The sequence below is a fragment of the Monodelphis domestica genome, chromosome 8 (assembly GCF_027887165.1).
Source record: "Monodelphis domestica isolate mMonDom1 chromosome 8, mMonDom1.pri, whole genome shotgun sequence".
Taxonomy (NCBI): domain Eukaryota; kingdom Metazoa; phylum Chordata; class Mammalia; order Didelphimorphia; family Didelphidae; genus Monodelphis; species Monodelphis domestica.
This window is the reverse complement of record NC_077234.1, coordinates 70,710,626-70,736,491: the sequence shown is the minus strand read 5'-3', so window position 1 is coordinate 70,736,491 and position 25,866 is coordinate 70,710,626. Positions and strand designations below refer to the sequence as shown.

At 48.6% G+C, this 25,866-nt stretch overlaps 1 protein-coding gene across 1 annotated transcript; it reads left to right on the top strand.

Annotated features, from left to right (window-relative positions):
* The first annotated feature begins 4,052 nt into the window (after window positions 1-4,052).
* On the top strand, window positions 4,053-25,643 carry WNT10A (Wnt family member 10A). Its single transcript, XM_001364515.4, has 4 exons — window positions 4,053-4,756; window positions 6,093-6,355; window positions 20,919-21,298; window positions 24,641-25,643. Exons 1-4 carry the CDS (start codon window positions 4,638-4,640, stop codon window positions 25,136-25,138), a joined length of 1,260 nt encoding a protein of 419 aa, XP_001364552.1. The 5' UTR covers window positions 4,053-4,637; the 3' UTR covers window positions 25,139-25,643.
* Window positions 25,644-25,866: the final 223 nt, after the last annotated feature.

Below are 25,866 nucleotides of genomic sequence, written 5' to 3'. Positions count from 1 at the left end.
TGGGGACACTGGTTTCGGTTCCCCACTGAGTGGAAGAGGATTCTGCCCCCTCACTCCAGATGTTTAAGCCTTCCTTAGCCCTAACTCCCCAAGGGAACATTTGGCCTTGGGGAAAGGTTAGGAGAGAGGCCAAGGAGGGGGTGGAATCTGACATCTCTTCCTTGAGGGGTCCTTCCTCCACCCCACGATGGCAACCATTCCTAATCGGGAGAGGCCACCAGCAATCTGGCTGTGCAAGAGAAAGAGGAGCAAATAAAAGTTCTGCCAGTGGCTCATTTCCTTAACCTATTTCCTGCACCTCCCTTTGGTATCACCAGAGGGAGCCCTGACCCAGGTTTCCCAACTGCTGGGTCCTGAAGAGAGAAGAGAGGAGCAGATTCAGGGGAAAAGACAACCTACCCACCATGACCTGGGCTCCAAGCTGCATCTGGCTCCATTCTGTTTGGTACTACCATGGCCCTAGGATTTAGGGAACCTCTTCATTCCTGGACTTTTGTTGAACTCTTCTCTGTTGTCTTTCTCCCAGAGAATCCTAACCTGCTCAAGATCCTTCACTGTTCTAAGGAAAGAAAAGAGTTGAGACCCATTTTATTTTATGTATTTATTTTAACCCTGACCTTTCATCTTAGAATCAATACTGTGTATTGGTTCCAAGGCAGAAGAGTGATAAGGACTAGGCAATGGTTAAGTGACTTGCCCAGGGTTACATAGTTGGGAAGTGTCTGAAGTCAAATTTGAACCCAGGACCTCCCATCTAGATCCATTTTTATTAATGTAGAAGTGAACCCAAGAGATTCAGGTAAGAATCTTGGCTCCTGCACCATATTTTCCACTATTGAGGGAAAGGGAGAGAGAAGTTGAAGAAGCTGGAGTCTCGTGAAGAGTAAAAGCTGGCCATCCCCTAATCCCTTAAATGTGAAGATGGAAGAGACCCTGGGCTAACTTTCCCTCTGCTGTCTGGGTGGAGGAAGGAATTAGATCTCCCATCTGCCCCTCTATTCTATCTCTCAGTTCTTCCCACCTCCCTACCCCCCCCCCCACCAATAAAACAACAACAGTCTGATGTATATTCCCAGTCCCCACTGGCTGGGGGGGATGAGGGAGGTGAAGGGGGGTGAAGAGAATAGAGCAGCCCCAGATGTGTCTGACCACATCATGAAGAGCAGAGAATGCAAGCAGGCGGGGGTGGGGAGGCCAAGGCACTGGGCCAAGGACATGAATGAGGCTGAGGGCCCAGGGGGTAGTTTAGGGAAACAGGAAGGTTTGGGGCTCAAGGACATCCCTACTCCCTCTTTTCTAGTGTCTCTTAAGAAGCTTTTCTGGGAGGCTATTTAGAAGCTAAAGTAACAGTCTTCCAGGATCAAAATGAAGTTGCCTTCCTCCCCAGGCCATTGAATTTATACCCCAAATCTGCAGGGAGAAGGGCAATGGCTCCGTAGCCCAAGAGAGGACTGCCTCCCACTCTCATCTCCAGTCTGATCTTTGCTCTGGGATGGGCTGGGTACAGGGGGACTACTTTTCCCACCTGTTTCCGCTTCCCCTGCCTCCCTGCTTTGCCCCAGAGTACCCCAGCATACAGTACCCTCTCCTCCCATTGAGCACAGCTGGAACCATTCTCCTTGCTGCCTTTCATCCCTCCTGCCCCCACCCCCAGCGGCCCCTGTAATTGTGGTCTCAGGCGGTGGCTGTTGCTGCTGCTCTGGGGGCTGGAGTTGGGACAGGGGCCAGAGCACAAGGCAGGGACAGAGGGTGGGGATGTGATTGGGATATGGAATAGGTTATATAACATTAGGGGGGTCCTGGGCTTGGGATGCCCTAAGTCTTCCTTCCTGTCTTTTCTGATCTGAGTCTATATGACTCTAGGGGCACCCCAAACACCTCTATTTATATCAAACTCTTCCCTTCTTGGGGGTGAGGGTGAGGAAAAGGAGGCAAGGGAATCCCCAAGAGACTCCAGGCTCTAGCACATCTGTGGATAAGGGTTCAAGGTTTGATGTTGGAAGTTGTATATCATGAGTGGAACCTCAGAGGAGAAATTTGACAGCCCCCCACTTTAGACTCACAAGGATTATTGAAATAGAGCAAAAGGGACTTTTACCTATCTCTAGGAGGAAAACAGAAACAATGAGGTGACCTCTCTCTTTCTGAGGTACCCAAGAAAAGATCTGATCTCAGATTTTGGCTTTGCTTCTAATAGCCATGTGACCTTGGGTAAATAATTTCCCTTCCTGGGCTTTAATTTTCCCCATTATATAAGGAGCAGGGTGGATTTGAGACCACTTACAGTGGCAAAAGTCCATAATAATAACTCATATTCATCTCACTACATTTTAAGATTTTTAAATTATCTTTTTCTCAGTCCCATGAAATAAATGTAATCCCACTCTCAATCATTTTACATTTGAGGAAACTAAGGTCCAAAGAACCTAATTTTTTTAAAAGGCCACCCAGCTAATAAGTGAACCATGATTCCATGTCTCCAGGACAAAACCACATTGCTTTTGCCTGGATCAGAGAAGCTTAATTGGGACCGTTTCTCCCTCTCATTGCTCCCTCCCAGCCTGGAAGTATACCTTTTATTTGAATTTTGTCCTGCAGGGCTCTGTCTGTCCTGGATTGGCCTTTCTGTCTGACACTGTAGCTCCTATGCCTAGCCCAAGAGACATGGAAGCCCCTATGCCTAGCCCATGTCTTGGGAGAAGAGGTAAGTGGGGGTCTGCAGAGAGTTGGGTCAAGGTCAGACAAGGCTTGCTGATGCAGACTACTTCCAGCCTCCAGCTGTTTTCCTGCTGTCCAGCCAGACTTCTCCCTAACCACTGCCCCCCACCACTCTCCCCCTCTGCCCCTACCCCTTCCAGCAGCCTCAAGCCCTTAATTCCTGACAGCTGCTGTGGCTGGAGGGCCTGATTGGGGGGGGGGGTGGAGAGAAGGGGAGGCTGGAGGAAACTTCCCTGCTCATGTTGCCCTTACCACCTGATGATCTGGATACTCAGGAAGGTCCCTCCCTGTTTGTCCCTCCCCTCTTCCCCCAACCAGTTCCCTAGGGAGGGAGATTCCAGGAATGGGCCCCTTTTGTCTCGGAGCCCAGAGACTCAAGCAGTCCCTTCCCTCAGCGAAGAGGGGCTTCTCCGAAGAAGGGGATGGAGATGTTGGGAGGGGTCAGGAAGGGACAGGGAATGGGTATGGTGGCTCATCCTTATTTAAAGAGCACTCGGACATCCTAGTCCCCACAGTAAATGAAGGACAAAGCTGCAAATAGGAGCCCGGGCTGGCTCTTGGCCCCCTTGCCCTGAGATCCTAGGGAATTGCTTCCTTTCTTAGCTCCCTAAACTCCGAGGGACACTCACGTAATCCAGAATACTGTACGTGGAGGACCTCCATGGAAAGGAAGAAAGAGTCCACCGTTCCCTTTCGGCTCACGGTGCTCTGTTCCAGAGATTCCCCCGGACACCAAGCATTGTCAGCCTGCCTCCTCGACCGAAGAGGGGTCCCAGCTGAAAATGAGGTCGCTCAACGTTTTCCCCCTTCGGGCTTCCAAGCTTTGCCCCGTCCCGCCCCCCCCCCCCCCCAATTTCTCGAATAAGACCGTGGCTGGCCTGGGGATTGGCCTCTGAGCAACTTCTGTTCTGTTCTCTTCGGACCTCCTGCTCGGGCTGCAGGTGGCTGGGGGAGGCTGATCTCGGCACACGTGAGCACATCCACGACCCATACTGACAGCACACTCCCACCCCAAAACACAGCACTCCACACAACTAACGCACACACTGACAGTCAGAAATGCAAACACAGGCCCTTCGGCCCACAAACAAACGCCCAAACGCCAACCCCCGCCGCGTCTCTGCACGTGCACTCAGTCCACCCTTCCACCAAAGCCTTAAACCGACTCTGTGGCCTTCGGACACACACACGCCCCCCTCCCGTCCCCGCCCCCCTCCCCCAATCCCGGTCCGTGACGTCACCAGGAGGTAGCGCCGGAGCACTAAATGCTGAGGAGGGAGGGGGGAAGGAGGGGTGGACGGAGTGGGGGGAGCTGTGTGGGGGAATGGGGGGGGGTTGGGGGGAGGAGAAGGCTGAGGCTGTTGAGTTCTTCTGGGCCAGGACAGTCACTTATACATTGGACTTCGAGACAGAGGGACGGAGGGACAGGCAGCTACGCCCCTGGGAGCTGAGAGTTCAGAACCATTAGCAAGTCCAGTTTAGGGCTTCCAGCCTCCAGCTCTTTGCCGGCTCCCAGCCCTTTCATTCTGCCACCCTAAGCTGTGACTCGCGCCCCCCCCCCCTCAGGCTTCGCCAGGAGCCGCTGGGAGGGGAGGGGGTAAGGGGGAAATCCCCTCGTCCACCCTTGCCAGGAGGTGCCCCGCGCGCCCGCCCCCCCGGAGGGCGGTGCCCCGGGGCGCTGCCCCATGGAGCGGGGAGGCGGGCGGCGTCTGCCCCTGGAGCCCTGACCCGAGCTGGAGCCAGAGTTCGAGCCCAAGTCGGAGCCTCCAGAGGGTCCCAGCAACCACCCGCCGCCCAGGCGCTCGCTCCGCTCACCGGGTCCGCCGCCCCTGCCCCGGCGGACCATGCGCTGCCGTCCCCCGCCCGCGGAGCAGCGCGCTAGCCCTGCCGGGCTCTAAGCCCTTCACTCCGGCCCAGTCATGGGCAGCACCCGATCTCGCCCCCGGCTCCGGCCCCGGCCCCGGCCCCGGGCCCGGCCTCGGCCGGCTCTCTGCGCGCTCCTGCTGCTCCTACTCCTGCTGGCCGCTGCTGTGCCCAGGTGAGACCCCCGCCCCCTCTCTCCCTCTCTTCCTGCCTCCCTCTCATGCCCCGCCTTCTGGGGCACCAGGGATTGCGAGAAAGCTTCGGAGACCCTCAAGGCTGGGCTAGGAGACTGGCATTGCTAGGAAGTGAGCTATGTGCCAAGGCCAGGGGACAGTCACCTTATACTTAGACTTGGGGGGTCGAGTTACAGGACTGGAGGGGATGTCATCCTGGGGAGTAGGGTAACATTGAGAGAGGACCAATTCAGTGGGACAATGACAAAAGCAGTGAGAGAGCAATTGCCAAATTCAGTCTCCTACTCATGCCTAGTTAATGTCTTCCTATTAGGGGGACTCTCGGAGAAGACACCCCTATAATTCCACCCTGCCGATTGCAGAGATCTCCCCCATGGGTGGGATTAGTAGATAGGGGTGGGTGGAAAGGGGGTGGCCCTAGGTGGGGTTAACAAGGGGGCACAGAAGGGAGCTCTTCCCTTTTGAGTGTGGCTTGGCTCCCTGGGTTTCTGAAAATAGATGTCTGTGAAAGTTTCTGAAAATGTGTAAGTACTATATTATTCATTACTTGGAGAGTTTCACTGTTTCTATCTCTAAATGCGTGTGTGAAAAACTGATTTTAAATGATGGATTCAAAGTCTGGGCAGGGTACTGACATTAAGAAATGCATTACCCCCTACCCCTCCACTGCCCCCCATGTAAAACTTCAGGTATTTTTAGAGGTGTGTCAGGGAATTGTATTCTATTTACAGATGTGACAGGTTAAATTGTGTGAATCAGTATGAGTTTCTGTGTATGTGTGGAAGGCTGGGTTTGTGTGTCTTCTGCATTAGAGAAAGTGGTTATAAGAAGGAAAAAATCAGGGAGGGAGCTCTAAAGCAGAATGGGGGGCTACATTTGGGATTTTGATGAAGCTTGATTCATTCTTGAAAGCATCATTTATTAGACACTGTGTGAAAAGCACCATTTTAGTTAGCATTGGGATTTCCTGGAAGAAAACCCAATTTAGAATAAGACATGCTCCCAACCTTCCCTTAGTCCCGAGGGATGACCCCAATACAAATAACTGTAACATATATTTGAGATGTGAGAACCAAAGTTCTATGTGAGGTTGAGGTGGAAAGTTCTTGTCATTTTGGAAATAAAAATGGGGAAAAGAATGGAAAGAACTGAGGAGAAAGAGAAGGAATAGATGGTATGTGCATGTGTGTATGTATATATTAATATGTGTGAGATAAGTTCAGGAAATGATTCATGTCATTGCATTCCCAGTTCTTCAGCTCAAGTACTAGACCTTAATTAATGATCTCTACTTTCTCCCTTCTCTCCTATCTGCAGGTCAGAACCAAATGACATTCTGGGCCTTAAACTGCCACAAGAGCCTATACTGAATGCCAACACAGTATGCCTGACATTGCCAGGACTGAGCCGACGCCAAATGGAAGTGTGTGTGCGCCATCCGGATGTGGCAGCCTCTGCCATCCAGGGCATTCAGATTGCTATACATGAGTGCCAGCATCAGTTTCGGGACCAGCGCTGGAATTGCTCCAGCCTGGAGACCCGAAACAAAATCCCTTATGAAAGTCCCATCTTCAGCAGAGGTAAACTGATCTATCTTTCCTTCTCTCCCCCAGCACCACCCCACAGCCTTTGTAGCTTTCACACCCTTTCAAAAATACTCCACAGGCCATCTACTCTTTAGCCCTTCCCTAATCCTGATTTCCACTGGTTCAGGTCTTCTAGCCCCTGGGCTCTCACATTCTCTCCATTCTCTGTTTTTCAAAACCTGTTCCTGTTTCCCTCCCGTCTTTCTCAACTCAAATCTTTCTCTTCTCCCAGGTAGTTCTGTCCTTGGGGGCAGGGGGTAAAAGGTGGTCTTTTAACCATGTCATGAAGGAACAATCTGAGTTACATGGAAGGGAGAAAATATGTCTAGAGTGTCCAGGGTTTAGGAACTGAGGCATCCTGATCCTGGAGGGAATGAAGCCAACTTGGGTTGTTTAAAATGTGTGCAAAGAAGGTAGGGTACTGGAAATTTGGTTGCTATTGCCTCAGCCAGCAGATCTTAGGCCTATGTGGATCACATTTACCATTTAGGACTAATAAGGGAAAGAGAAGGTCTTTTTGCAAGGGGAGGGGACATAGAATGTAAAAGGAGGCAGGTGGAAACTTTGGCTTGAGCTATAGAAGGCTGAAATGTGGTGATAACTTCCTATTCATGACTTGGAGTTGGATAAGAAATGGGGGGAAGGCTTGAGTCTCTATATTCTGGCCACAAGGCCCATCCATTTAGCACTTCTCCCACCCTAGTGTACAAATAAAGCTTTGCTCCAAGACACCTACTTTGAGAAATTCTCTGGATTCGGAGGGGTTGGGAGAGATGACTACTCTGATTACTACTCTTCTGGGGATTTCCATCAATGCCAGAGACTTCTCTGGGCTGGACAACATCCCTCTCCTGAAGAGCAGGACCCCTCTGACAGTGGATAGAACTTCAATGCTTTGTGGGGACCAGAAGTCAGTAACAGAATTTAGAAGTGGAAAGGACCAGAGAGATTGGGACTAGGAAGTTTGGCCAGGATTCCCACCCAGATTTCTGCTTCCAAGTCCACTGACCTCCCTGGGAGGGGCTTTAATGATTTTCTTTTCACACTTGCTTCTCACACCCGATGGATTTCTTTCAAGTTCCTGTTTTATTGGGCTGGCTAGTTAAACTGGCCCTCTTCTCAGCCAAAGGGCGGATTGTATGTCAGAACCTGGTGGATTAGGACAGGTCAGGTCTTTTGCCAAACTAACTACCTTGGATCAACAGAGGATGAATGCTCCCTAAAGTTAGAGTGGAAAAACTACCCCGTGGAGGTATGGTGTAGACTAGACTGGACCGTGGAAGGGAGGCCAAGCTTTAGACTTTCCCGGTCTCGATAGTTCCTGTGCGTGGACGGTCGGTCTAATGAGCCAGTTCCCTCTTGCCATTCTCGTACTCATTTTTCGACCCCTAGGATGGGGAGCAGCCCTAGCCTCCCCCAAGCCCAGCCCCGGGCCCCGCCCGCCTCCCTCCTCCTGCCCCGCCTCCCTCCCCCGCCCGCCCGGGGCTGTGTTTCTGCCCGGCTGAGCCCAGCCCGACACGCGTGTGGCGGCATGTAGCCGCGATCTAATCCCCCCGGGGCCGATCCAGACGGCTCCCTCGCTCCAGACGAGCTGCTTTCAAAGGCTCCCCCCCCCCCCATTCCCTCCCTCCACCCGAACTTAACCCGCACAAGCGTAGCCAGGAACCCCACTGGGCTAGTGAGGAGGACTTGACCCCTCACCCCACTTACCGCTTCTCACTATTCTGGGCCTTCACACCCCGCACGGCCCTTCTTACGGCCAGGCCCCTCAGGCCCCACCTTCCTGACCCCCTCCGGCTTCCCCACCCTTCTCGGCCTCTGCTCCCCAACACGAAGTGACAGGTTCTTCAGACTTTCCTGTCTTTGTAGCTACTCACAGCCAGGCCTCTCTTCCCACTCCAGATTTTCTAGGTCAATTTCTCTCTCGATCAATGTCAGTCTTTGTCCCCCCTCCCCTTCCCCTCGTTGGGCTTCGTTGCTAGTTTTTCGTCTGTCTCTGTTTCTCTATCTCTCTTCTATCCCTTCGGCCTTTCTTGGATCTCTCTGTCTCTCTGTGTCTGCCTGCCTGCCTGTCTGTCTGTCTCACCCTCTTCTTCCTTTGTCAGGAGCTTCCCCCTCTCTTCCCTGTTTCCCCCTTCTTCCCCCCCCCCCCCCACTCCCCCGGAGCCCTGGGGAATCTTTGCTCTGTCTCCTTTGACAGCCCCCTTCATATTATACTGATGGCCTGGGAGAGCCCGGATGGAGACATGATTTCTCCCAAGCCACCTCCCGGGCTGCTTTAGGCTCACTAGCTCCACCTTTCCCCATTCCCCTGCTCTTCTGCCCGTCCCTTAGTGCTGGGTTTGCCGAAGAGGCGGGGCCCAGGACGTGTGGGGGACTGAGAGGAAGCGGAATGGTGATTGTCTTTAGTCCCTTCGAAATCTGCTGAGGGAGGGGAGGAGGAGGAAGAGGAGAGAGGCAGGCCCAGAGAGAGAGAGAGATGAACCCAGGCATCCTGCTTCACTTAGACCCAGCCCATATGGCCTCTTGGGGGCGGGGGCGCAGGGGTCTGGGGGAAGCGGTGGCTTTGAAGCGTGGGGGCGAGTCCGGAGCTGCGGAGTCGGGCGGGGGCTGGCGGGGTGCCAGATGCTGCTGGGTTCACCTGCAGTTTAATGAGCAGGAGGCAAGCTGGGGTGGTGGTGGTGGGGAAGGTTAAGGGGGTGTGTGAAACGTGCTGGGGCTGGCCAGAACGGGGGGCCGCACCCAGGATCGGGGAAGGGGTTGGACAACCAGCTGAGAAGCGGGCAGGAAGCGGCTCCCTCGGGTGCCCTCAGTCCTCAAGACCTACCTCAAATCTTGAGCCTTCGGCCCTCAATTTGAGGCCCCTTTTGACTCCACCTTGGACTTAGGGTGCCCAGGAAGAATTTTGGGAGAGGAGATTCTTGGGGTTGGAAGAAGGCTAAGAGGTCTTTGCTCCTTTGTTCTTCCTCCTCTTCCCTTCCCTGGTTCAGGTTCCCTGAAAGTCACTCCTGACCAAGCCTAACTGAGGCTTTCTTTGGTAGACATCTGGTGATTTATCACCAGAAGCTTAACAAGGGGGCCGTCTCTACTACTTCTGAACAAATCATTTCCTATGGGGAAGCTGCCAATGGCCAGTGGGTCTGGGAAGCTCAAATTTGAAGCTCAGAGAAATGACTCCCTCAAGGTCCTACTTCCTGTCTATTTCTCTTGTTTGAATATCTTCCTTTTTCTTTTTGTGACTTTGACTATTTCCTGAGCTCTTCACCTCTGAAGGGATGAAATGAGCAACTCTGGGCCCCCTTTTTCCCCATGTAAAATTTAAGGCCTATCAACCACCTTCACCTCAATAAGAATTACTGTAACACCTGAAATTCATTTGACAGGGAAAGCCAATTTGGATGATAGGGGAGAATAGGAGAAGTATAATTTCGGTGCACAGAGCTTGGAGGAGGGCAGTCTGTATACCACAGGGTACTGAAATGAGGGTCTGGAGTAGCCAGAGAGAAGCTTGAGGATAGGGAGAGATCAATTACTAGAAAAGAAGCAAAGAAAAGGAGGTCTCAAAAGCCTTGTAGGAGTTTGACTACAATGAGACCTTAGATACCTAGTTCAAACTCTTAATTTTACCCTTGAGAACATAGAGGTAAATGACTTGTCCAAGGTCATCACTAAAATTCACTTCTGTATTTGTTCTTTGGAATGCATGCTAACTTGTGCTAGCTGCTGGGCAGAACATGATATGGGACAAGAGGTGACTATCTAACTTGAAGATCAGGCTCTTTTTTTTCCTGCTTAATCACCTGCTTTATTCCTGTAGGCCAACTGTAGCTGGAGTTTGTGCTAGGAGGGAGTGAGGAATGAGGGGAAGCTATGAGGAAAGAAGCATCAGTCAGAGATAGTCTGTACCCAGAATCCACTGGAAGGAGCAGGTGTGAAGGGAAGATAATAAGATCTGAGAATCAAGGGAGGAAAGATTATGAGGAAACAGACCCCAAAATGGAAGGGCATAGGCCAGAACTATAATCATTCAGGAGGGCTTGTGTGATAGCAGAAAGAGCAAGCACTACAATTGGAATTCAAATAGAGCTTTGACTTCATTTTGCAAATCATTTAAAGAAACTGAGCCCCATTTTTCTCATCTGTAAAATGAAAATTTTGCCACCTGTTCTATTTGCTAGAATTTTGATAGAGCCTCTGCCTCAGAGGGAGACAAAGGTTCAAGTGGTACCTGCAATACATCTTGGTAGTATGAGTTATTTAACATCTGTGCCCCCAGGAAACTCTCTAAGACTGGGAATTGCAGCCTTGCATTTGGAGTTCACTACATCAATGAAATCACAGAGCCACCTGCTTGTGCTCCCTGCTGAAAGTGGGTTGTTGTGGGAAAAACCAGGTCTAAAAGTTTCAAGCCTTAGATATAAGTGGGATGGGGGGGGGCATTATCATTCTCCTTTTAAAAGCCTTTGCCTGGCTGTAAATACTTCCCTCGAGCAATCCCCCAATTACATATGTGTTAAAGTTTCCCATAATTATTACAGGGACCCCTTTACTATTACATTTTCAGCACAAGGCAGCATCATATCCAGTCTATGTGGGGGGCTTTCTTTGGCACTCTTCCTAACAGCTTTGGCTCTTTTTCTCTCAGCAGCTATCCTAAGAACTCTGTTGAACCCCTCTGTCCTCTATAAAAGCTGGTGAACCTTCTGGGGAAGGGAAATTGAGGTACAGGAAGGATTTCTTGAGGCTCAAAGTAAAGGTACCTTGGTATTGGGATGGTCACAGAGAATCACAGGTCAGGGAGAGAGGGAGAGAATATGAATATTTCAACAGATGAGAGAAGACAATTGTAAGAATTTTTTATGTACAATTGAAAAAAAGTAAAAGAAAATTTAAAAAACGAGAAAGAGAATCATAGATGAAAAGCTATAAAGGACTGAAAGACCATCTAGTCCAATCTCTTCATTTTGCAGATCACAGACCTCAGGCTGGAAGGGATTTCCAAGGCCATCTAAGTCAGGCTTTTCATTTTATAGACAAGAAAACTTAAGCCTGGGGAATTTAGAGGAATAAGTCAAATATTAAGTGACAGAGGTAGAATTTGAACTTGGGTCTTCTGCCTCCATATTTAATGCTCATTCCTTAGGATAACAGAGGCTGTGGGGGTGGGGGGTTGGGGTGGTGGCATCATAGTGCAAAGAACACTCTCCCTAGGTTAGGGAAGACCTGAATTCAAATTTGGTCTTAGACACATACTAGCTATATGACCATGGGCAAGCTACCTAACCTCTGCCTCAGTTTTCTCACCTATAAAATAATAGCACTTAATCTGAAGGGTTGTTTCAAGGATCAGATAATATCTGCTTAGCAAGGTGCCTGGCACCTAGTAGGTGCTCTATAAATGTTTATTATTCTTATTCCCTTCCATTCCCCCAACAGAAAAAGAGAACATTTCTGTGTGCTTAGCTACATGTTCAGTTCCTGACACATAGTAGGTGCTCTATAAATGTTTATTATGCTTATTCCCTTCCATTCCCCCAACAGAAAAAAAGAACATTTCTGTGTGCCTAGCCACATGCTCAGTTCCTGACACATAGTAGGTGCTACATAAATGCTAGCTATTATTAGCTAATTCCAGATATGCAAGAGAAGAATCAGAGATGTGGTCACACACATTCATACATGCACGAATTTGTGCATCCCTCCACAGCTACATCAGCTGTTTTATGCCTAAGTATCCCCATGTGTTGGACACACAGACATACAGGGGAAGGACACCAAGCTTCTGTCCAGGAATGGGAGCAGACACCCCCGGCTCCTTCCATCCTGGGGCTGAGGCAGTAAGGTGAAGGCAGGCTCTCCCCTCCCTGACCCCCTCTCCCCAGCTGGTCATTCCCCGTCCCCTCATCTCTCCTTACTTCCCTGTCTGCCCCCCTTCCTCCTGGCTATTGGCTGGGGCTAGAAGCTGCAGCTGACTTTACTTAGATCCTGGCAGTCCCTGTCCCAGATCAAAGGCAGGACAGCTAATTGTGCGTCTTAACGAGCTCCCCCCCCCTCCCTCCCGGCAGCCCAGCTGGCCACCCTGCCCCACCCCTCTCCCCCACCAGCTGGCCTGCTGGCCCTCTGCCTGTATCTGCCCCAGACAGTCCGGGCCCAGGACTGGGGCCCAGGGACCGGAGCTGGGGCAGACTAGCCAGGCTGTAACATCAGACTCTCCGGTGGAAGACCAGGAGGGAGACCTCACACACCCATATGGAGACAATGGGTCCCTCACACTCCCTGACACCTGAATAAGTGGGGCCATGCCCTCCAGGAAAGGGAGAAGCCCAAGCCATAGCCCTCAGGATGGGGTTAAATCCCAGAGGCCAGAAGGGACGGGTTAGGGAGGAAGGATCTTGGAGAGGAAGCTTCTCCCTGCAGTTTGGGGCCTCTCTGTGGACTTGGGGAATTTCTCACTCCCGCTCCCTCGTTTTCCTCACCCTGTCTCTTTTATCTCTGTTTATGCCTCTCAGTGTCTGCTTCTTTGTGATAGTCACCATAATTCTGCCCCATTCTCCCTCATGGAGTGGGAGAGGGTCATGTAGCCAAGGTCTTAGGGGTGAAATTTCCCCCTCACTGCTTTATTCTGCTGCCTCTCATATTATTCAAGTTCCATCAGATCCCACCCAAAGGAGTATATAAAAACGGGGTTGAAAGTGATCTCCTTCATTTCATACTTCCAAGCCCCCTTCAGCTACAGCTACTTACTGTCTTCTGTCCTCAGTCCTATGAAGCACATCCGTGACATCCAGAGACACAAGCTGGGATTCCCAGCTGCCTGGGTTCCATACTCAGCAGCAATTGTGTGAAATATCCCTAGGACTGAACCCAGGCTATCTGAAAACCCTGAGCTTCAGCTGTTTCATCGAAGTGGAGAAATATTGCAGAAAGAATATAATCAATAAACTCTGGGTGTTCCCACATCCTGGGGACACCTGAGTTCTCTCCCTCAGCACTTTATCTTTCTGATCTTGTTTCTCTCATCTGTAAAATGAGGGGGGCTGGATTAGATTAACTCTAAGGTTCTATCCAGCTCTCAAAGTTTATGTTCTGTGATTCTCTGCCTGTCAAGCAGGCTCACGATGCCCGCCAGCATCCAGGGGAAGGTTCTTTGAGAGTGACAGATGAAAGCATGGGAAAAATACTAGCTCGTCTGGGAGTTAGACTCCTCCAGCCCCAGCACCCTAGGGCTAGTTTCCTGAGTAGCCTTTTCAAGGAAGCTCTCTGACATAGACCTTTCCCTTACTTCCCCTCCCTGTTGGCTGTCCCTTGTCTTCTCGTGAGAAAAGAAAAAAAGAGCTGGGATTTCTTTTTTGGCCTGGAAGAAAAAAAAAGATTGAAGAATAACTGAATAAAGGTTTCAAGTCTTTGTTACTGTTCAGGATTTAATGTTCAGAGAAGACAGAAGCTGCTGGAAGAAAAAGGAATGAAGTCAGAGAGGAGGAACATCCTCAGAAAATATCGGGGTCTTATGGGTAATAAAAAGGCAACATAAAATCTTCACAGGGATGCCTCGAGGGGTGTCCTATCTGAACAATGGGGGCCATCCTGTCTGGAGGTAGAGGGAGGGGTGGGGTGACCCATCCTGTCATCATGGGAAAGTCTATAATTCTAGGTCTCAGTAGTTCCTCTCTGCTGATCTTTCCCAGGCTCCTGTGAAGATCTGGGAGATTTGAACCTGGGGCAGGGCTAGAAAGTTGCTCTTGAAAATAACAAGAGAGACAAGATTATGAGCAATGTGGAGGTGTGGGAGCCATCAGGTCTGTGCCATTCTGACCTCTGGCTAACTTTGGTCCCTCTCTGGGAATCACTTTCTTATTTCCATGATGTTCTCAGAGATATGAGAAGATGGGAAAGACTCATTTCAGTGCTAGGTGGGGTAGCCAGAGCTACTGAGCAATTCATCAATGCTTGATGAATGAATGGCTGGATGGACGGATTGATTTATTATGTTTCTGTGGAGTTTTGTGTGCCAGTATCCCTCCCTTTGCTAGCATCCTACCACTTTTCCCCAGAATTGGGGCTACTTCAGCTGACCCATTCTCCATCACCTCCCCCTCAAACATTTGACCCTCTCCACACTGTTTCTCTGTTTCCTATCGAATTTGATCCCTGCAATTCTGGAAATACTGGTCAGTTGTTGAAATCTCAGAGCCTACTCTGAGCTCAAAATAATTTCTCAGTTACAAAATTAAGGAAGAAGTCGACCTTGGATTTAGAGTTTGGTCCCCTTTCCATTCCACTTCTCTCTTCTAGCCTTTCAGCTTCACCTGAGGGCTGAGGTTTATGAACTAGAAACCATCTCCCTTTGCCTCCTGCCCAGAATTAGGGAAACCGAGGTTGAATTCATGTCCGATTTCAAGAGGTTTTTGCCTCTGAGTCCATGACTATGTCTCAGACTCTTGGGGTATAAAGACAGAACCCCCCAAATAAACAAATACCAATCTCTGCTCTCAAAGACTTCATATTCTATCAAGGGATGCAATATGTAACATATATGTAGATGGAGGGGAAAAATGCAAGCAAATAAGATGTAAGGCAGTTTGAAAAGGGAGGATATAAGCAATTAGAAGTAGGATCACTTGGTGGGGACCACACTGGGGATCTACAACCAGCTTCTTTATGATGTGACTTGTTCTTTTTGCCAGCCTGACTGTAGATAGGGATCTTGGGTGGTTATAGGGAATGAGGGCAATGTTTTTCTCTCTGTGGGAATAAGGGGTAAAGGAACTCTGTAGTCCTTCTCTTTGCTTGTTAAATCTGACTATCAGGGACATGTTTTGTGGGTGAAGAATTGACAGGAGGGAGCCACAAAATAAAGACGTTGTGAGGAGTGCTGTAGGAAACCCAAGGGAAACCAAGAAGTCTCTCTGCTCAAAAATCCCTCCTCTACAGAAGACCAAAATTCCAGTGTTAGTGATTTGTTCTTTAGATTAAATGCTGCCTTCTCTTTGTTTTACTCATTTATTTTTTCTTTTTAAATTGTTGCCATAACTAGCATTCATACATAGTATTTTAAGGTGCATAAATATTATTTAATTTTATCATCACAACAAACTTGAGAGTATCTGTTATTATAATCCCCATTTTAGAGATAAAGAAGCTGAGGCAGACAAAGGTGAAGTGACTTGCCCATGGTCCCATAGCTGTAAATATCTGAGACTGGACTTGAATTTGGTTCTTTTTGACTCCAGGTCCAGAGCTCTATCCACCATGCCACCTAATCATCCATTGTAATGAAGAATTTAAAAAGGACAACCAAGTTTCCCCAAACCAAAAAGTAATCTATTGAGTCTTGATGATGTACACATATGTCACACCTATAGTACTCCAGAAGGGATTGCTTAAGTGCTTTTTTTTTTAACCCATATCTTCTGTCTTGGAATCAACACTATGTATTGGTTCTAAGGCAGAAGAGTGGTAAGGGCTAGGCAATGGGGGTTAAGTGACTTGCCCAGGGTCACACGGTTAAGAAGTGTCTAATTCCAGGACCTAGGACCTCTTGTCTCTAGGTCTGCTCTCAGTCCACTGAGCCACCCTTCTGCCCCCCTCCCCTTTAAGTTAATTATTCTAGAAAGGGTGAGTCCTTTCTTAACCTTGAAAAACCTCAAGGCTTTTCAGATGTCTGCTGCCTGTCACAGAAAACACCTAGTTTGTGTATTAGATATCTAGGTGTTGAAAAGTTGAGAAATGAGGGCAAAAATAGCCCTTTGGTGCCTTGCTAATGTATCTATCATGTAATATTATGTTTTATAGTTAACTGTGCTCCCAGGCCAGTGGTCATATCTATAATTCCCCCCATGACTGCCAGGGATGTGCCATGTTTAATGTTTGTTGACGCAAAGTATTTTTGTAGTTCTGGATTTATGTAGTTCGATCTTGGTGATTCAGCCTCGCAGTTTTCTCTTTGGCCTTTGCCCCATCCAGGGTTTCTCCTAGGGATCATTGATGACACAAGATAAAGACCCCTTAACTCTCCTGCCAACACTGGGGTGAAAAGAAACGTTGGATATAACATCTACTTTATTTCATTTTAATTGACTCACACACATACAAATCCATAGGAAAACCCCCTCCCTTACATCCAAGTCTATAAAGAGTCAGGATAACTTTTGTGCCCTCTCAAGTGATGCCCACAGTCCCCAAAGGGCTCTATAGTCTTCTAGACTTGTGGTACTCTTCTAGGGTGCAGCCCTCCCCTCCCAAAGCAGATTGTGCCACTATCCAACAAGCTTCCCCCTCTGATAAGCCTTACCTCTCTTGGGGACCTACACAGCCGCTCCACCCTTCTCTTGGAGCTCCTCCACAAAAGGAAAGAATCTGGGGTCACTAGAGAGTTGAACTGCATAGTCTTCATAACTCACATTGAAGAGCAAGGGCTGGGTTTGTTTCTTCACATCACAGACCTATTCCTTGTTGATCTTAAGTTCTAGCTCCCACTTGGTCTAGGCACTCTGGTCCAAGAACTCCATTGTATATGGTACCTTGGAATACATAATTTTCTGGAGAACTCTATTTACTCATACTTTTCCTTTGGGAATCAACCGATGTCTGCCCAGCTTCTTCCACTCTGTTTCCTTGACTTATTTTTAAAAATTATTAATTTTTTTTTCCTGAAAAAAAAAATCTTGTGACTACTAGGCTGGACAGATAGAGCACCAGACCTGGAGTTTGGAGGATCTGGGTTCAAATTTGATGTCAGACATTTCCTACCTGTGTGACCCTGGGCAAGTCACTTAACCCCAGTTTCCTAGTCCTTGCCCTCCTGTGTGTTTTGTTGTTGCTAAAAAACAGAAAGTAAGAGTCTTTAAAAATGTATTTTCTCTTGTTCCTCTCCCTCCCCACATTTGAAAAAAAAAAAAGAAAACCTTTTGACAAATAAGCAAAACAAATTCTTGCATTGGCAGTGTCCAAAAATATATGTCCCATTCTGCAGTTTGATTCCATCACTTCTCTGTCAGGAAGTGGGTAGTAGAAGTCTTGGTTGGTCATTGTGATGATCTGAGTTCTTAAGTCTTTGGAAGTTGTTTGTCTGCATTGTTTTGTTATTATATAAATTCTTCTCTTAGTTCTGCTCACTTCAGTCTGTGCACTTCATACAAGTTTTGCCAGGTCTCTCTGAAAAAGCCTCATTCATCATTTCTTAAACACAATAGTATTTCATCACATTCCCATATAATAGCTTGTTCAGCCATTCCAATATAGAGTTGATGGGCACCCCCAGAGTTTCCAATTCTTTATTACCACAGAAAGAGCAAATGTAAATATTTTCGTATGCACGGATTCTTTCCCTCATTTTTTGCTCTTTGGGGCATACCTATTGCTCTTTCTTTCTTTCTTTTTTAAACCCTTACCTTCCATCTTGGAGTCAATACTGAGTATTGGCTCCAAGGCAGAAGAGTGGTAAGGGCTAGGCAATGGGGGTCAAGTGACTTGCCCAGGGTCACACAGCTTGGAAGTGTCTGAGGCCAGATTTGAACCTAGGACCTCCCATCTCTAGGTCTGGCTTTCAATCCACTGAGCTACCCAGCTGCCCCCTCTTTTTTTTTTAAGCCCTTACCTCCCTTCTTAGAATCAATAATGTGTATTGGTTTCAAGGCAGAAGAGTGATAAAGGCTAGACAATGGGGGTTAAGTGACTTGTCCAGGGTCACACAATTAGGAAGTGTCTGTGGCCAGATTTGAACCAGGACCTCATGTCTCTAGTCCTGACTCTCAATCCACTGAGTCACCCAGCTGCCCCATTGCTGTGCCTTCTTAAAGGTCAAGTCTAGATATAGGAATTGACTGTGAATCCACTAATCATCCCCAATAGGATATTATTTGTTCAACTCAAGACAAGATGAGGAATGGGTACTTCATAAAGGAGTTCACCTTGTGATGGGCATTTCACACTTTGTTAAAGAGAAGACATCAGGTGTCTGAATAAAACCTTATTAATGGGTATGGTAGGACATATGGGACAAAGCCTGGCTAGACTCATCATACGGTATTTAAAATGTGCAGAAATGAGAACTTTTTACTAAAAAAAAAAGAAGAAGAACTAAATAAGGCATTTAGTATACAGCCTACTCCTCTTATTTTTTCTTGGTGATAGTTTCCTTACTCTAAGAAGCCTACCCTACATTTTATGGGGACAGCCCCATATCATTCCAATGCCTCTAGAACTTCTCTTGACCCTCTGGCTACCTAGATTCCTCCCAGATCTCTACCTTGAGTCAATGAACAAAAGCAAAAATAAAAATAACCCTGCCTTTCTTGAATCCCACTGAGATTTGGTAGAATTAAAACAAAACAAAACACACCACCCTTTACTAGGTATTGAAGTGGGGGAAAATGCCTCAAAACCAGAAATGGTCCAGTTCCGCTGGCCAAGTTCCCAAAGACAGAGAGAGTTCTTGTGTTGAACTCTCTTTGATCCTGTCTGTGGGGCCATGCTCTTTATGACGTCCTTGGTGCATGCCCTTTTCCTGGTACACCTGGACCAATCAGGCTCTGCCCATCCTGTGGTTTCTGTGGGCTACCTGATTGCTCTTCAGGGTTTTTCCCACTTCCTCATCCACCAAGCCTTTTCCTTTGGTCAGTTTCCAGCTCCCTGGTCATTCTGCCTAGAGGCTTCTATGGCTACACTTTTGCCGGTAGGGAAAAGGCTCTTAACATGAACTCTTGACTTCTCAATCATGGATCCCAGATTTAGAGCTGGTAGGGAATTCGAGTTTTCTAGTCCTCCTCCTTTATTTTATTGATGAGGAAACTGATGGCTGGAGTGATCAGGTAACTTGTATAGGGGTTACTCAGGCAGAAGGTGACAGAGGGTTCTTAGAACCTAGATTCTAACTTTAGAGCCAACCATCATTCCATTGCGCCTTATTGCTTTTGATTTTGTGAAGTCAAACAACTTTGTGCATTTGCAAATGGTGATGATTTAGGCCTTGTATTTTCTTTTGTAGTTATTATTTTCCCTCCTAACAATTTTTGGTTTTGTCCTGTCCAACTCTTTTGGCATTTGGAGTTTTCTTGGCAAAGCTACTAGAATTGTTTGCCATTTCCTTCTCCAGCTCATTTTACAGATGAGGAAACTGAGGCAAACAGGGTTAAGTGTCTTGCCCAGGGTCACCCAGCTAAGATCCTGTAGTGGTTTGCCATTTCCTTCTCCAACTCATTTTACAGATGAGGAAACTGAGGCAAACAGGGTTAAGTGACTTGCCCAGGATCACACAGCTAAGATTCTGGAGTGGTTTGCCATTTCCTTCTCCAACTCATTTTACAGATGAGGAAACTGGGGCAAACAGGGTTAAGTGACTTGCCCAGGGTCACACAGCTAAGATTCTGGAGTGGTTTGCCATTTCCTTCTCCAACTCATTTTACAGATAAAGAAACTGAGGCAAACAGAATTAAGTGACTTACTCAGGGTCACACAGTTGGTAAGTATCCTGAAAACTCAGGAAGATGAGTTTTCTTGACTCTAGGCTTGGCACCTTCTCTGTTGTGTCACTTAGCTGCCTTTATTAACTTAATATCCTTTTAACTCTGTTCCTTCTTAGCTATGTTAAAGGTGGAAGGTCTTTTTATTTATTCATTCATTTATTTGTTTGTTTGTCTGGACTAGCAGGACTCAAGGAAATAGGGATACTTCAGAACAGAGGTTTTTAACCTTTCTCTCTCTGTGTCTCTGTCTCTCACCCTCACCCTTTTGGCCTTCTGAGAAATGGAGGCATGGAACCCTTTGCAGAATAATGTTTGCTATCTAAATTCATGATCAAAGGAAATGCTAAATTTCAGCTAGTGGTTAGAGAAAAAAGGATGTAATTTTTTCCATACCAATTCCTGCATCACCTGACCTCCCCATGGGAGTCTGTGGACCACATATGAAATGCCCCTGCCCTAGAGGGAACCAGGAAGGGATGCATGGTAGTTAAATCAGAGGGGCTGCCACCTGAAGGCTACGGTTGATTAGAATATAAAGAAGGGCTTCTTAGCTTGGGATGGAGTTTGTAAATAGATCTCAAGGAGAGAGGGTCCATAATTTTATCTTTAAAATATTTTTATAATTACATTTCAATATAATGGCTTCCTTTGTAATATTATATATTTTGTTTCATTCATTATTCTAATAAGGGGTCCATAGGCTTCACCAGACTGCCAAAAGGATTCAAGCCACACAAAAAAAGATGAAGAACCTTTAGATTCAAGGGAACCTCTCTAAGGTTGAGGAGCAACATTTTGCTTGTTGTTGTTAATAACCCTCACCTTCCATCTTGGAATCAATACTGTGTAAGGCCTAGGCAATGGGGGTTAAGTGACTTACCCAGGGTCATATAGCTGGGAAATATCTAAGGTCAGATTTGAACCTAGGACTGATTTTTCTCTAGGCCTGTCTCTCAACCCACTGAGCAACCCCGCTGCTCCTGAGAAGCATTTTTTTTTTTGCAACGATGAAGACAAACTTCTTTCCTAATTTTGCCAAGGCTTCTGCCTGGGCAGTAATCATAGTGCTTTCCCTTCTTCCCATCTGAATACAGGCTTCCGAGAGAGTGCCTTTGCTTACGCCATTGCAGCAGCTGGTGTGGTCCATGCCGTGTCCAATGCCTGTGCCCTGGGAAAGCTAAGGGCCTGTGGCTGTGATGAGGCTCGCCGGGGGGATGAAGAGGCTTTCAGGCAGAAGCTGCACCGACTCCAGCTGGATGCTTTACAGAGGGGCAAGGGCATGAGCCATGGGGTCCCAGAGCATCCAGCCTTGCCCCCTGCTGCCCCTGGACTCCAGGATGCCTGGGAGTGGGGGGGCTGCAGCCCAGATGTCGGCTTTGGAGAGAGGTTTTCCAGGGACTTCTTGGACTCCAGGGAGCCACACAGGGATATTCATGCGAGAATGCGGCTCCATAATAACCGTGTTGGGAGGCAGGTGAGAAGCCCAGTTCTAAAATCCTGGAGCTCATCTCCCTAACTAGGATCCTTGCAGCCTTGTCTCACTCCTCCAGACCTCCTATCCTCGGGGACTCCAGGAGAGGAGAACCATTCTGCTCCCACTAACTCTCCTTTTCTTCCTCTTTTCTCTTCTGCTGTTCCCTTCCTCTCTGTTCCCCCCTGGCATGTTCCCTGGCTGGTTTGGTGGAAGAGCTTCTAACACTGGCCCAGAAGTCAGAAAATTTAGTTTCTAATCTGTTTTTTGTCAATAGGTGATATTGTCCAAATCATTGTTCCTCTCTTCCATTTTCATGTCTATCAGATGAGAAACTTGGATTAGACAAACTGAGTTCTCTCCCCATCCAAACCCTCAACTCATACAATATGCTTAAAAAAAACCCTTACCTTCTGTCTTAGAATCAATAGTGTGTATTGGCTCCAAGGCAGAAAAGTGGTAAGGAGCAGGCAGTGAGGGTTAAGTGACTTGCACAGAGTCACAGAGCCAGGAAGTATCTGAGGCCAGATTTGAACCCAGGACTTCCCACATCTGGGCCAAGCTCTCTATCCACTAAGCCACCTAAGCTGCCCCCACAATATGATTTTCACCTCTTTTCCCTTTGAGAGGATTCGGCTACTAAGTTTAGTGACTTTCCCCAATGGCAGGTCAGTAGGCAGAGTAATCAAGGTCCAGAAGTCCTTTAAGGATCATGGGAATTCTTCATTTTATGAAGTCTCAGAGAAGCAAGGTACATATCCACCAAATAGTAAAACTGGAATTCTAACCCAGGTCTTTGTCCTGCTGGATTCTACCCTGGTCCAGCACTTGGAGTGCTGTGTTTCATTTTGGTCACCACATATTAAGATGGATTTTGAGAAGTCAAAGTATGTGCAGAAGAGGGAAAAGAGGTTGATGAAGAGCCTAGATTTCATGCCACATAAAGAGCAGTTTAATGGACTGGGGATAATTATCCTGGAGAGAAAGGGTTTGGGAAGTGATATCTGGCTGCAGACACCCAAAGGGTTACAACGTGGCACCTGGATTATCCTTGTTCTTCTTAGTGCCAAAGTACCAACAGAATTAGGAGCAGCAGGCAGAAGTGACAAAAGCAGATTTAGCCCTGGTGCCAGGAATAACTTCCCAACAATTGAAGTTACTGAAGAATGGAATAGGCTTCTTTGGGAAAGAGTTGGTCAGCCTTCCCTGGCAAAGGTCAAGTGACCATGCATTGGTACATTGGTGTCTTGTTCAGGTATGGATTGGATCATATGGTCTCTGAGTTCTCTAACCACTCAGAGACTTTCTGGCTCTAGTTCCTGATCCAGTCTCCTTTCCACTACAACAAGGTATAGTGCAGGTCACCAGGCCCTACTGGCTTTTGGGGAAGCCCAAGTTCGTTTTCCAACCCAGCCTCTCCTCTCCCCCATCTTTTTTCTCCCCTTCTTTTCACCATTGTGGTGATCCCTGACCTCTTCGTTTTCCTGATTTCCTCTCATCTGGCTCTCTTCCCCTATTCCTGCTTAGTGTCACCTCCATTTCCTTCCCATTACTGGAAGGCTAATGTCTTCCCTTTTCCCTTCCAGAGACCAGAGAGAGTTAACTGAGGCACAGTAGGAGGGAGGGGGTGCACCCAAAGTTTCAAACTCCTCCTGAGCCTACTCCACCCAGGCATCTCTTCCTCCTCACTTTAACATCTTTGCCCTCCCATCCCCCAAACCAATGGCTTCAACTTCTTGTTAAACTGGTTAATTAATGGCTGCTGCTGGTGGGAAGCAGTTTTGGAATTGTTGGACTTGGGAGGCATCAAAGCTGGCTCTAACATGGCCTCAAAACAGAGAACTCTAGGGCATAGCCCAGCCCTAGAGCCCCAGTGCTGCTTTACTCAGCTACAAAAACTTCCAAGAGGGCTACTAGGATTAGAGCCTCCTGGCCCTGGAGATCTGAGGTTCACATTGGATATGGGAAGGTTTGGGAGTGGACTTTGTCCTCATACCCTTGCCATGGGTCCCTGCTCTTCTGACCAGGGATAATATTCTGGAATGGGGTGGAAGGAAGGTTATGATGCTTTTAAGTGGTCTAACATGAGGCTGACTGCCAGGTTCTCTGAATTTGGAAGTAGAATAGACCTTTGGGGTCACCCTATCTAAAACCTTCATCTTACAAATGAAGAAACAAACTGAGTTATTGAGTGACTCAGAATTTTACAGGTGGTAAGTACCTGAGCTGCTGCCTGAGTTCTCTGATTCCACAGCTGGCATTCCTTTCTGTTCTATCACATTGCTGTGTGCCTTGCCCCTGAGATGAATTAGTACTGGAAGGAACTGGGTAGTGGACTGACGAACTAGGCTGCTTAGGTTCATTTTTCTGCCTTGTACTTTGCTTTTGAGTCTGAAGAAAAAAAATTTTTTTTTCTGGTGATGCTTCACGCTCAAACACCATTTTACAGAGGGGGGAAACTGAGGCCGAGAGTGTGGTAGGAGCCACTGGAGATTTGGTAGAGTCAAAGTTGCCATCCCATTCTAATGGGAGGAAATATCTTCATGGTATCCCCAAAATGGGCTTGAAGGCCTCAAGGAAGGAAGGGGACTTTCTGTGTCTCACCACAGCCTTCATTCACATCCTGGAGCTAGGCCAGGCCATCAGATCTACGGGCTGGGACATGGTGGGGCCCACCCCCCCCCCAGCCCCTCTAGCTCCTGCCCCCCACCTAGGGAAGAAGGCTTGGGGATTTCCCTGGGGATTGGGGATCCCCCCTCAGGAAGTAAGAGCAGGCTGAAATGTGGGGGAGAGACCCCCCCAGCCCCAACGGTCCCTTGCAGCTGCTGTGGAGGGGGGAGCAGTGGTGGGAAGGGGAGGAGAGCCAGGGCTCCTCATACTGTTATAGGTAGGGGAGACTGGAAGGGATAGGAAGCCTGGGATTCCCCTGGGGTCTGGTCTTGTGGGAACAGAATAAGGGATCAGCAGAGTGTAGAACTTGTGTGTGTGTGTGTGTGTGTGTGTGTGTGTGTGTGTGTGTGTGCTTTGAAGAGAAGGGGACCTGAAGCATGAGCCCCAGTCCCATGGTGGGCAGAACCTCCTCTTTCTGTTTGTGATGATATGAGAGGCATCAAAGCTTGTTCCTGCATGGCCTCAGCCCAGCCCGCCCTGGGAGCCCATGGCGCTCCTACCAATTATACACGACTTGAAGAGTATCCCCTGTAGCCCGGGGGCTGGGGGAGTGAGCAGAGATGGGTCTGGCTGATGCAAAGGATTTGGGGGGACGGGCTTAAGAGGGCTGTCGGGAGGCCGAGGGAGTCCAGTACATACTTCATCCTTGCCTGCCTCCTTGTCCTCCTCCCTTAGGCAGTGATGGAGAATATGCGCCGGAAGTGTAAATGCCACGGCACATCGGGCAGCTGTCAGCTGAAGACCTGCTGGCAGGTGACCCCCGAGTTCCGGGCTGTGGGCTCCCTTCTCCGAGCCCGCTTTCAGCGGGCCACATTGATCCGGCCCCACAACCGCAATGGTGGCCAACTGGAGCTGGGTGCGTCTGGGAGCCCCCTGCCTTCCCCAGGCTCGCCCCCGGCCCGCCGGCGCGCCAGTCCCACAGACCTGGTCTACTTTGAAAAGTCCCCAGATTTCTGTGAGCGGGAGCCCCGGCTGGACTCGGCGGGCACCGCCGGGCGGCTGTGCAACAAGAGCAGCACGGGGCCGGACAGCTGCGGGAGCCTGTGCTGCGGAAGAGGACACAACATCCTGCGCCAAACGCGCAGTGAGCGCTGCCGCTGTCGCTTCCACTGGTGCTGCTTCGTGGTGTGCGAAGAGTGCCGGATCACCGAGTGGGTCAGCGTCTGCAAGTGACCTTCGCGGGCATCTGCAATCTGACGGACACCGGGGCGGGATGGAAAGGGGGCTGGACTTGGACTTGGATCAGTGGCCACGATTCTCTGTGCATCCTTGGGCTGCTCATTTCTTTCTTTGGACTCACTGACTCCCTGGTCTGTAAAATGAAGAGGCTGGGCCACACCATCTCAAGTGTCTTCCACCCTATACTTTTTCAGCTCCTTTTCCCAGCTCATCCCAGGCCAGCCAGCTGTGCCCCGCCACTGTCAGCCTTGTCACCTAGGGATCCACTGACTAGATTCTCACCCTCTGCCTGTCTCCATCCCTTCTTCCTAAACAGCAGAGCTGATAAAGGGCTCTGAAAGGGGGAGGAAGGCCCCCCCCCCATATGGGGAGGTGCAGCAATCACTCAGCAATCCCTTCTCTTTCCCTCAAAAACTTCCCCACAAAACACTGATTCTGTTGAGGGGAATGAAGAGGTTTATTAAAAAGAAGACACAGAGACAATTGGGCCATAGAGATTCTATAGAGGGATCAGGTACTCCCTTTCTAGCCCTCTCTCTTTAACCTTGGCATCGTTATTTTTAGGGTTCCAGTCTGGGAACCTTGATGCTTGGGTTCATATACCCATTTCAGACCCAGGAACTCTACCCCAGGCCTCAGTTTCCTTCTCCATATCCCAAGGCAGAAATTAGCAGGAAGGGGTGAGGGGAGTAGCCAATAGCCTAAGAGAGCAAGCAGGAGGC

Bases quoted from the DNA above. Each gene is read 5' to 3' on its own strand.
- WNT10A (XM_001364515.4), top strand. From the start codon at position 4,638: ATGGGCAGCACCCGATCTCGCCCCCGGCTCCGGCCCCGGCCCCGGCCC. The intron at 6,356-20,918 runs GTAAACTGATCT...ATCTGAATACAG, and splicing joins AAGTCCCATCTTCAGCAGAG to GCTTCCGAGAGAGTGCCTTT. The intron at 21,299-24,640 runs GTGAGAAGCCCA...CTCCTCCCTTAG, and splicing joins ATAACCGTGTTGGGAGGCAG to GCAGTGATGGAGAATATGCG.